General features: G+C 33.3%; 1 protein-coding gene across 3 annotated transcripts in view; it reads right to left on the bottom strand.

Annotated features, from left to right (window-relative positions):
• Positions 1 to 13,157, bottom strand: part of Myo81F (unconventional myosin 81F) — a 454,212-nt gene that overhangs the window by 244,664 nt on the left and 196,391 nt on the right. For all 3 annotated transcript variants that reach the window (XM_090398885.1, XM_090398887.1, XM_090398886.1), the window contains one exon: positions 12,141 to 12,313. In XM_090398885.1, the coding sequence (XP_090255011.1) occupies positions 12,141 to 12,313 (173 nt within the window). The remainder of the gene's footprint in view (positions 1 to 12,140; positions 12,314 to 13,157) is intronic.

Below are 13,157 nucleotides of genomic sequence, written 5' to 3'. Positions count from 1 at the left end.
TTCCCATTATTTCTCAACTATTTATCTTAAAATGAGGGTCTGATCTGACATTCTGAAGTTTAATTAACATTTCTGATTTTGATATCAGGTCTAATGATATCAAAATCAGATATGATACCATCTTCCTCTACTTCCTTCAATTTGAAAGGCTGACTTAGAACTCAAAAGACTATCTATTCATCAATAGAATGGCCTGTTCACACTGTTTTACTTATAGCATTCTGAGCACCTTTTCTCTTGGTACCTTGTCATCGATTTGCCTTAAAGTGAAGTTCTGATCCTGACAACCTCTGTATGACCTGAACCAAACTTGTTCTACAAGTTTCTTCCCAATTTTCTTAGTCACTTCTCAAGTAAGCTGGTATATCTTACCTAGAACATTCAGTAGAGAAATTTGCCTGCAATTCACAATATACTGTTTTATCCCCTCCCCCTTTTTTTTTAAATAATTGGTACTATTTAGAGAACTACTCCAATCATCTGGAATTTAACCTGACCTGAGTTATGCAGTGTCACTAAAAACTTTTATACCCTTACCCTCCAATATTTGAGCATTTCTGGTTGAATGTCACCTACTCTAACTGCCTTTCCTCATTTCAGGTTTAAGATGGCTTTTCTACCTCAAGCACTGATATGTGCTTCTGCCTATATTTCTTTGGAATATTTTCTTATCACTGTTCTGTTACTGCTCATTTCATTTAGCAATCTTTTAAAGTAATTACTTCACACATCTAGAATATCTTTACCCCTGGTTTTCAATGTCACCTTTATCATCAATTTCTTTTACAGTACTTCTTCCATTTCTAAGCATTTTTAATAGCTTCCAGAAAATTTTGACACCTACCTGACATTTATTTTCTATATTCATACCAAAGTCTTCTCATGACTTTTCTTTAGCTAACTTTACATCTTACTTTGCTTTCCTTACATTTTTTTTCTGCATTCTTCTCAGAATGCATGCTGCCTTATTGCTAAGAACTTTTAATACATCCCATTCTTTTCCTCAAATGTCTCAATGATATACCACTCAGTCTCCAAAAGTTTAGTTCTTGTTTTCAAATTCTTTCATTTTTTTTCTTAAATAATATTTGTATATTTTAGTATACAGTTTATTTCTGAATGCTGCCCAACTTTTATTCTTAAAAAAAAAATAAAAAATAATTAAACCTGGAACATGGTACAGAAAATTCCTCTGTAATTCTCCATCAGTTCTATTCTTTTTATAAATTACAATGAGGGCTCTACTCCAATTTGAGATCCGACATGATGCAAACTTCTGAACTATGTGTGGGGTACCACTCTAAAACTTTCAGATATTATTTTAAATTAAGGGGATATAAAATCCACATTGTTTTAAAACCGAATAAGAAACTCAAAGATTGGAATCAGAGAGTTTCATGCCGAATATAGTAAACTATAAAGTATCGGCGATCACTAGCGTGAGCTAATGCAAGTGACCCTAGTATGTAGTACAATAACGGACAACTCGTTGCAAAGGTGGGGAAAGTTCAGATCGCTATTCTTAGGTATTTTCCATAATGTAAAAGCACATTTCCTAGGAAATGTATGCTGTTATTACATTATGGAGGGAGGTCACTACCCAGACCGGTTTCAGCCTTTTTTGAGGCTTCATCAGTGAGTAGCTAGACCATAATACCAAAGTGTATAGCGAAAAGAACTTATATACTCTGCTATACAAGTTTCCGAAGAGGTGCAACCATTAAGTTACTTAAATATAAAGAGCTAATAAGCTTCATTTCGGCGATATAAACAATATTTTAAATTAAGGGGATATAAAATCCACATTGTTTTAAAACCGAATAAGAAACTCAAAGATTTGAATCAGAGAGTTTCATGACAATAGTTTCATGACAATAGCATGAAACTCTCTGATTCCAATCTTTGAGTTTCTTATTCGGTTTTAAAACAATGTGGATTTTATATCCCCTTAATTTAAAATATTGTTTATATCACCGAAATGAAGCTTATTAGCTCTTTATATTTAAGTAACTTTCAGACACTATTTAACATGTTCATGCCAGACTATGTCTCACATGTTGTATGTTGGATAGGAATGCACTTTTTTTTTCTTTTTTTTTTTTTAATGTTGGGCCCATACACAAAAGGTTGGCTGGTCACAACCTATAGTACAGTAAATGGGAAGAGAATTGGGAAATAAGGAACCTGTTCGCATTGAATTTGAAGGTCTGTGTATCGTATTCCTTGGGAACACATGGAAGGGAAGGTTTTTCCACAATACAGCAGCAGTAGGAATGAATGAATGAATAAATAAGGATGAGAAACCTGTTCTATGAATATGGGATTTGACTTTGAAGGATTGTTGGGTGGTAGCTGCACATGTTTCAATGGATTTGGTAGAGAGAGAGAGGGGAGGATTATTGATGATGGTTCTGATGAACATTTACCATGGACATTTATGGAAGATGCATGCAGTAGATACTAGATGTGTGAGAGTGGCTGGAATGAGTTGGTATGAGATGAGTCACTAATCAGTCCAACTGCTTTCTTCTGTACTGCATCAAGTATTTTAAGGGAGCTCTTAGAGGCACTTTCCAAGATGTGCAAACAGTACTCAATGGATAGGCAGATTTGTGATTTGTACATGGTTAAAAGCTAAACGGGAGTAAAGTGAGCCTTGAATGAAAGAGGAATCCTATTTTTTTTTTTAATGCCAAGGAGGCAATAGTTGTAATAGTAGATATCTCTTGATATCTACTATTGTCAATATCAAGAGATATTTACAATAGTTGTAGATATCTCTTAATATCAAGGCAATTTCAAGAAGAGAGAGAGAGATCTTGCCTAAAGATTGGGGTGTTGTCGAAGGCAACAGTGGGATAAAAATGTTTGTTTGTTTTTTTTGTTGTTTTTTTGTGGAAAATGAGGAAGAAATGTTTTGCAGGCATTAAAGTTGACAAGATTATCGATCCCAATCGAAGAATAGCTTGGAGATCAGAATTTAGGCTTGCAGAGATTGTTGCTCTGTGAGTTTGAGGTTTGTTTGGTGCAAGATTTGTCAAATGAGAAGGAGAAATGTGGTGTACTATCATTGGGAAAAGTGTGTATTGGACTGGTGGTCAACTGGAGCAAGTCAATGATGTAGAGAAGAAACAGGGAGGGAAGAGGACAGAACCTTGTGGACCCCAGCATTAGTTGCATAGTTAGAAGATGGGAAACCATCACATGCAATGTGCATCCAGTAAGAAAATTGGCAACCTAGTTGCAGAAGTCACAGGACAGACTGAATGATGAAAGCTTAACTGAATAGGCCCTTGTGCCAGACCCAGTTGAAAACCTTGAAGATATATAGCACAACCACTTGGGATTTGCCAAACTTTTCTATGGTGCTTATCCAGATTAGGTGAGCAGATTCCCTGTTGAACAGCTTGGCAGAATTCATACTGCCAGTTGTGTTGTTGATTACTTTCAAGATATGATAAAAGTTGGGTGTTGATGGGTCTCTCCATTACTTTAGAGAGGACTGAGGTGAGAGAAATTGGTCGATAGTTCAATGATGATGATCTATCACCCTTGTCAAGAATAAGCTAGACATGGGCTAATTTCCAGGGCCTAGAGTAGATGCCAGTGGAGTAAGACAGTATAATGAGGTGACACAAAATAGGAATCAACTCTGAAGCATAAACTTCTGGACACTTAACTGTATCATATCCCTTCTGCATTGGACAGGCAGATGTTTATATTTCCAATAATAAGTGTCATGCCAGTTTTGATTTTTTTGCTAGAATAACAAATATTATTCTTCCAAATATAATATTTGTTAGAATAACATTTATGAACTGTCTTAATGGTACAGAAAATCTCAAATGTAATAGTATCTTATTTCAAGTAAAAGGCATTATTTGCTTTTGAAATTTTGTATTACATTAATCAGTTTCAGCACATATGATGCTTAGCTATATTTTGATTTTATAATCATATTCCTACATTATCTACAAAACTAATAAAGAAAACAAGGGCAATTATTAGAATCATTAACACAAACTCCAGCAATATTGAAGTTGAATAGCATATACTAGCATTATGAACTGGTTGAACCACATGTGTTCTACAACTCAAGATATGAGATGTAGGAAATAAGTTGTAATAAAATCTTTCTTTGAGAAAGAGGAAAGAAAATGAATTTCTTGAGAAGAAAATTTTACATGTGTTTCTAATTATCAATTGAATGAACTTTGATATTTGTATATACACTGATGGCGTATGCAAATATCAAACTACAGGGTACAATTTCTGTTCTTACTCCCCTGCAGGCATGGAAATTACTATCAAACTACATGCAGAAAACAGAACAGTTACTGTTCCTTTTATCAGGCAACCAAAAAAGATCATGGTTTTTGGTAGAGTTCACTGCAATGACTTGTTTTACTTTGTAGTGGTTTGCAGATCACAATTTTTTATGTGCATCATAAGGCACAGATACACATCAGTCAATCAGTGCACTCTAACTTAGTGTGTACTCTTTTTCTGTGACTTTGAACCCTTTTAAAATGTCAGTTGAAGCTAGTGTAATTTGGGCTTGTTTGCTTTATGAATTTAAACTTCGTTCGAAGGCTTCAGAAGTGTCCCATAAAATATGTGCGGCATTTGTATGTTATGTGGTAGCAAAACATACTGGGCAGAAATGGTTTAAAAAATTTGTTTCTAGCGATGAATCACTTGAAGATGCACCACGTTCAGGAAGATCCTCCATTATTGATAATAAAGAATTACGTCCTGCTGTTGAAAATAATTCCACATTAATATGTCAAGAACTTTCACAAATGTTTAATTTGAGTGGTGAAATAATTCATTTATACTTGGATCAACTGAGAAAATCATGAAAGCTAAGCAAATCGGTCCCACAACAATGCACTAATTTTTATTATGAAAAACCACACAAACGTTTTTGGTTACCTGATATTTATAAAGGAAAATTCAGAATTTTTGGAATACCAATTTCATACATATATAAAAGGAGCTCCCATAAATCAGGGCATTTTGACAATATCTTTGGTCTGAAAGACTCAATTAGTTTTAATTAAACTAATTAGATCATTGTATCAAAATGCACTATGTATATCACAAGTTGATCTTAGAACATATATTATAATATCTTATTAAGAAGCAAAAACTCTTACCACCTTAAATGATCAACATAGTCATTTCAATGCATTTATTTAACTGTTTTTGTAGTTCCTCATATAACTTCAGAATCCTCTTTTCCACCTTCTTCAAAAGCATAATCTTATAATATAAAGAGTAAAAGATTAGAAGTAACTTCTAATCGTTACTCTTCTTTCCTGATCACAATCCATTGTTTTTGTCTGTTGATTTTTCTATTCGAAACTACAACAACATTACATGAAATCCCCAACCTGAGGACAAAAGTATCTTTCCTCTTAGTGTGTTACCTGACTCTTGATCTGTCTAGCTAGAGAGGCCCTAACAGTAGATTAGCTACTGCTGACATAGATCTTGAGGTCACTTGGTGCATGTAAGTCTCCTTATCACTTAAGGAAATTTAAATAATGAAGAAAGAGACGCAGAACAAATCAAAATAATACAAGAGAAACAATGAACAAAACAATATAACGATTTATAGTATGACCAAAATTTGAAAAATCAGTATAAATACAGGACCAATCAATCTTTGGAAGAACTAAAAGAAGCAATAAAAGTTTCAAAAAACAGAAAGGCAACTGAATTACATGGCATAACAATAGAGATTTGGAAGTATGGTAGAGAATTTTTATATCAAAGATTCTTAAAGTTAATTAATAACTGTTAGAAAAAAAGAACTAAAAGAAGCAATAAAAGTTTCAAAAAACAGAAAGGCAACTGAATTACATGGCATAACAATAGAGATTTGGAAGTATGGTAGAGAATTTTTATATCAAAGATTCTTAAAGTTAATTAATAACTGTTAGAAAAAATGTGGTTTCATCAGATTCATTAAAACCTAAGGTCATATCTATATCTAAGAAGGGAGATAGAGATAAAGGAATAAGCTATTAAATAAAGATTACAAAATATACAGTAAAATTTTGAATAAAAGACTCTTAGAAATGCATATAATTTACTCTCAGAAGAAGAAAATTCTTTTTGACAAAAGATCATGTACAAATAATATTTATGCCTAAAAACAAATTACTGAAAAAAGACAAGAATGTAATTTAGAATTTAATCTACAAAGGCTAAATGCATCTTACAGATATATTTAGCCTTTATAGATTATGAAAACGCTTCTGATAAGATACAGAGCAGAAAAATGATGGATTATAATAAAAAAAAACAAGGATATCCACTGCATTTGGCATAAGCTATAAGTTCAGCTAAAGACACAAAAAAAGAAAGTTACAATTAGGTGATAAATTAATAGAAGAGATTGAAATTAAGGTGTAAGACAGGGATGTAGTTTATTTTCAACTCTATTCAATATATATAAATTATAAAATATGGAAAACAACAATAAAATGAAATATCCAGTTAATCAGAAGAACTATTATCAATACAATGATATATGCAGATAATCATAGTTTATTACAAGACAATGAAGATAACTTCCAAAAATCAACTTCCAAAACTTCCAAAATTTCATGCCGGCTGGGGCGTCGCCCGGTTAAACAAGGCCCCCGTTGTTTTCGCCAGGGAACCAGGGCGAACAGCGAAAAGTCAGCTACTGGAACAAATCTGAAAACAAACCCCAACTCAACATCACCAGAGTTAAATATCGGTACTATCAATGTAAGAAGCCTGAATGGCAAAGAAATGGAGCTAGCTGAGGAATTAGATAAGTACCAGATCGACATAATAGGGGTGACTGAAACAAAAAAGACCAAAACTGGTGAGATCTTTCTGAGCAATAAATACAAAATGTTATATTCAGGCAATAACAATCAAGGAAAAGAAGGAGTAGCCATAGTATTCAACACAAAATACGAGGCTAATCTTCTTGAATGGCAGTCAGTCTCAAGTAGAGTAATGTGGGCAAATATGAGAATGGGGAACTGGACAATGAGACTTATTTGTGCCTATGGTCCAACAGAAGGTTCTACTAAGGTAGAAGTGGAGGAATTTTTTGAGGCTTTAGAAAAAGCAACTGACACAATGAAAAAGGAAAAGTTGGTCCTTGTTGGGGATCTAAATAGTACAGTAGGAAATGAGTGTGAGACATACAAAAATATTTTGGGAAAATTTGGAGAAAAGAGCAAAGCTAATAATAATGGCAAATATCTGTTGGATTTCTGCTCAGGACATGGACTGGTTATTACTAACACCATGTTCCAACATAAAAATGTGCACAAATTCACATGGAGAGAAGAGGCTAGGAATAAGAAAAGTCTCATTGACTATGTTATTGTTGATAGTGATGTTTTCTCCCTGGTGCAGGACACCAGAGTGTACAGAGGATTTGAAATTGGAAGTGATCACTATTTAGTCTTGAGCAGGATAAAATTGAATTTCATATTGAAAAGAATAACATGTAAGAAAGTTTTAAAGCGAATAAAAGTTGAGCAGCTCTCAGATGTAAACTGTAGACTAAAATACAGAAATATTATTGAAAAGAAAATGAAAGAGTTTGAGAACAGGAATCAAACCTTGGAGATTCAATGGCAAACTCTGAAGGAAACATTGATTGATTCTGCCAGAGAGGCATGTGGTGAGGTTGTGTGCAAAGATAAAAAAAATCAGAACTCCCTGGTGGACACAGGAAGTTAAAGAGGCAGTGAAGGAAAAGAAGAAAGCATATCAAAAGTTCCTGGCAAATAAGTCAAATTTTACTCTTACAGAATACAGAGACAAATGTAAGAAAGCTAAACAGTGTGTAAAACTAGCTAAACAAAAGTCATGGGAGGACTTTGGCAAGAATATAGAAAATAAATATCAAAAAGGTGGCAAAATATTCTGGAGGTTGTTGAAGAAGCTTAGGAATGGAGGAAAGAGTGCTGTAAAAGGAATTAGAGATGATAAAGGTGAAATGAAAACAGGAGAAAAAGATATCCTTGAAGTATGGAGTAATTACTTTGAAAAACTGCTAAATGAAACAAGCAGTGATGACAGCACGGTGATAAAAAACACTGACCAGGCATGCAGTCAGGAATACATATCCATACTTGAAGTAGAAAAAGCCATCAAAGGCTTGAAATGTGGAAAGGCAGCAGGAGTAGATGATATTCGACCAGAAATGCTGAAGTATGGTGGTATAAGAGTCTTACAGTGGCTGCACTGCATAGTTCAGAAAGCCTGGACAGAGGGACGAATTCCTGATGATTGGAGTAGAGCTCTCATAGTACCCATATATAAAAAGGGAAATAAAACTGAATGTGAGAATTACAGAGGTATTTCCCTACTGAGTGTTCCTGGCAAGATCTATGCAAGTATACTTGAGAAACGGTTGAGAAGAATTGTGGAAGAAAAGCTTGGTGAAGAACAAGCTGGATTCAGGCCAAATAGAGGCTGTCAGGATCAGATCTTCACTTTACGACAAATAGTCGAGAAAGCATGGGAATATAACAAAGATCTGTATTTAAGTTTTGTCGATTTGGAAAAGGCATATGACAAGGTGCCAAGAGAGAAGCTATTCAATACGCTGCAGTTATATGGTGTCAATGGGGCATTATATCAAGCAATACTTAGTCTTTATTTGAGTTGTGAGTCAGCAGTTAGAATTGAAGGAAGTACAGGAAGATGGTTTAATGTTAAATCTGGTGTGAGACAAGGATGTACATTATCCCCTCTGTTATTCATTATCTATATGGATCACATTATGAAGGAATGTGGTATTAAACCTGATATCAAAATTGGAGATGTTAATGTCAGCTCTTTGCTTTATGCGGATGATGTTATACTTCTAAATAAATCCGCTACAAGTCTGCAAGATTCTCTGACTAAATTGAATAGCTGTTGTAATAGATATGGTATGAAGGTCAGCAATAAAAAGACAAAGACAATGAAAATAGGCAGAATCATTGAAAATGTCAACTGTGTTGTGAATGGAGAGCCTGTGGAACAAGTAAAACATTTCAGCTACTTAGGCACAATTTTTACTGAAGATGGTAAACTAAATATAGAAATAGACAACAGAATCAGCAAAGCTGGTATCGTGGGAAGTCAATTGAATAAATTCATATGGAATAAGAAAGAAATTAGTCGGAACACTAAATTAGCTGTATACAAGACTGTGTTCAAACCAATTTTAACTTATGGATCTGAGAGCTAGGTCAGAAGTAAAACACTTGACCAAAGACTAGAGACCGCAGATATGAGAGTCCTGAGAAAGATTAGAGGCGTGAACAGATGGCATCAATGGCAATATCATATTAAAAATGAGGATATTAGGAAAGAACTTGACATTGTCAGCATCCAGGAATGCGTTAGCAGAGCTAATCTCAGATGGTATGGTCACTTGAATAGAATGGGAGAGGAAAGATTAGCAAAACAAGTGTTCTCTGCTAGTTGGCAGGAAAACGACCCAGAGGAAGACCAAGATATAGGTGGATTGATACGGTACAAAGTGCCTTAGACGATAGAAATATAAGATCTGATAATGTTGGAGTCTTGACAAGTAACAGACTGATTTGGAGGAAAATTGTAGATAGGAAGTTAGTAAATGATGTAATTTTTTCATGTAGTACTGTCATATCCTGTACACCCCTTGAGGGTACATGGCAGGAATTTGATGATGATGATGAGAATATAATAAAAATATTTCACAAAAGAAAGCAAAATATCGTGACATTTAAAGGCAGAGATAAAATAATAGAGCAGGTGATGCACTTTATTTGATTCGTTATGTAGAATTTTTGATGACAAAAACGTGTTAGAGCAATTTCTTGACTTATAATGAAAAAAAAAATAGCACTTGACATTTCAACCTCTATATCAAGATCATCATCATCAAGAATGCAAACATGATGAAAACACAAGTCACAGGACAATACATATAAGTGAGCTAACAGTATAACTGCTTTGTTAATCATTTACACTAAAATAAAAAAAATATCAAAATTTTTTACATATATATATATATATATATGAAAAAGCTTTAATGACTGATACCGAGAGATAAAAAGATGACATAATATATTTGAAAAGATACTACTAGTACACTAGTTTCGTTGAATTGATCAACATCTTCGGGTATCACAATCAAAGAAGTATATAAAGAATTAAGAGACTTAAAATTGTAATAACAGAACAAGTACAAAAAGACAGTAGCGTGTTTGAAAACAAAATCCAAGCTTGAGTTCCAAACAAACAAACAAACACATATTAAAAACTCTGCAGATTTTGTTTCTAAAATCAAGGATATCAAACTTAAAAAAAAAACAGATTTAATGGCCAGTTTCAATATTGTTTCTCTCTTCACAAATGTACCTGCTCAAGAAGTCCTCGATCTTCTCAAGAACAAATTATCAAAAAAACTCTTTGCTCTTCTCTCCCATTGCATAAAGTCAGGATATTTCAAATATGACAATAAGATCTACTTACAAAACTTAGGTCTGGCCATGGGCAGCTCGCTCTCTCCGATTCTCGCAGATATATTTCTCAATGATTTTGAAGAAAAAGCTATTAACTCCTTCCATCTTAAACCAAAATTCTGGTATCGCTATATTGATGATATTTTCCTCATCTGGGAAGATGGTGTCAACAACCTCAATTTATTTTTAGACCACCTAAATAAGTGCCATGGAAAAATCTCTTTTACCTTCGAACTGGAATCAGATGACTGCCTCCCCTTTTTAGACCTGAAACTTACCAGATGTGCTGAGAGTATTAAAATCTCAATTTTCAGAAAGCCTACTCATACTGATAGATACCTTCATGCTTCCTCCCATCACTATCCCCCACAAAAATTTGGTATTATTTCCACCTTAGCTCACTGAGCCAAATCATTACTTACAGAAGAAACAGAAATTGAAAATGAACTCCTTTTCTTAAAAAATTTTTTATTAATAATGGTTTCTCTCCTTAGAAAATTGACAAATTTCTTTCCCCCAGTCACTCAACTACTTCCCCAAGAGCCTTCATCTCTTTGTCTTACATCAGCTTTATTTCACCAAAACTGGCAAAGATTCTCAAGAAGTTTAACTTCAAAATTTGCTTCACTACGCTTCCAAAACTTCATTCAATACTTAGCAAACCTAAAGAGAAACAGCTTCCAACTCAGTTTTCAGGAGTGCACAAGATTTTATGTGATTGTGGAAAACTATACTATGGCCAGACTGCTAAATCCATCCTTCTACATTTGGAAGAACATCGTAGAGACATCTCCTATAACAGGACAAGAGCTAGCGCTCTCTCTAGCCACTTTATTTGCAACTTTATTTAAGTTGCAAAATAAAGTATCTAAAAGAAAGCGATATAGATGAAAAATAAATATATTTCAAAAAATCAGTGCAACAGTTAAAAAGAATGCTGAATTAAAAGAGAGAGAACCAACAAATTTTATAAAGTAAAATTTGTTGGTTCTCTGCTATATGGCTCAGAAATATGGGATATTAAAAAGAAAGATTAAAGTATAATACAGACAGCAGAGATGAGATTTTTAAGAATAATTAATGGAAGTGCAAAATTAAACCATATAAAAAATGAAGACTTAGAAGAGAGATGGATATTTATAGTTAAATGGAAAAGATGAAGGAATAAATTTAAATAGGATGGAAAGATATTCGCGCAAAAGTGGATAAATATAGATCAAAGGAAAAAAAGAGTGATATACGAAAACTAGTGAAAACTATCTGATCTAACTATGTGGCCCAGCCACCAGAGCTGTTTCTGACGTATTTTAGTGATGATATTTTCTTCTAGCAATGGAACGGATTTTACTTCTAACCTCATAATTTTTTTACATATACCATGTATGGTAGCTTCAAAAGTTTTCTGTAGTACTTCATCTTCAAGGTCAATAGTTGAAATTCCCAATTAAGCATTATTTAATTCACAAAAATTAAAATTAAGGTGAATTCATTGTATTTGCACATTAAAGTATGACTTCAGCAATAAGTCAAAAACTATTACATATTTTAGAATCATGATTCAATATAATGATTATGAAGCTATATGAATAACTAACTATAGTTAATTATATTATCAGAAAAAAATAAGCTTGTACTTACATAATGCTTTCTTCTAAAGCTTTCCTTTCTTGTTCTTCCATCTGCATTTTCTCAGCCTCCAATCTTTTTCTTTCTTCTTCCTCTTCCTCTTTCCTGCGCATTTCTTCTTCAACCCTTCTCATTTCTCTAAGAGCAGCTGCTACTTCTCTTGCAAACATACCTCTCACATAAGCCTGAAATGTTTATGTCAGTTTATACAGTAAATTAAATATTACATCATAATAAGATTTCTAATCATTGCAGTTTACAAAGTGGAAAATGTACTACTTTGCTTAGTTTAATAACATATTCCTTAAAATTCTTTCACTCCTTGCAAATCTAAACCTAGTACTGCATTAGATCCACTATATGAATCAGTAGACTTGTTCTAAGTATCTTATCTCTACTGGAATCATAAACAAAGTAATACATTTTATGTTTTGTATTAGAATTAAAATATTAAATATTAAAACCACATAATAAAAATACAGAAAAAAATCAAGAAGCAAAAATACTTCATAAAAACTACAAGGAAATTAAACTAAAGCCATTTACTGTTAACATCAAAAGCTAATCATAATTGTAAAGAGGTCTACTAACCAATTTAATCAGCTGCAAATGTCAAATAAAAAATATTTCAGATATGTTGAATTTTTTCTTGACAATTATTCATAAGACTATTACACTTTTTTATAAAATCTTTATCAAGTAGCTTTATTTTTATCCTCCTACATGTTTCGCCAATCTGTTTCTATTGGCATCCTCAGGGAATACAAATCAGTAAGCACAAAATGAAGGTTACAGACTAGGTTATAACCGATGGTTCTAAATCATACAAAAAAATTGGTATTGTGCGTGACAATGTACGTGTCTCGTTAACGTGATTTATTCGTGATGACTCATGACGTAATTGTTATGAAAGTTCATTTCTTTGATGTTTAATGATCTGATAAAAGTTTTCCAAATTTTTGGTAAAATTAGACCTTGATTCTTGTTTAGGTTTTCAGTTTTACGGGCGATTGTAGCTGCTTCTTTAAA

The sequence above is a fragment of the Typopeltis vanoorti genome, chromosome 10 (assembly GCF_054136105.1).
Source record: "Typopeltis vanoorti isolate ZY-2024b chromosome 10, IOZ_Tvanoo_1.0, whole genome shotgun sequence".
In the NCBI taxonomy this organism is placed as follows: Eukaryota; Metazoa; Arthropoda; class Arachnida; order Uropygi; family Thelyphonidae; genus Typopeltis; species Typopeltis vanoorti.
This window is presented reverse-complemented; position numbering and strand designations above follow the sequence as displayed.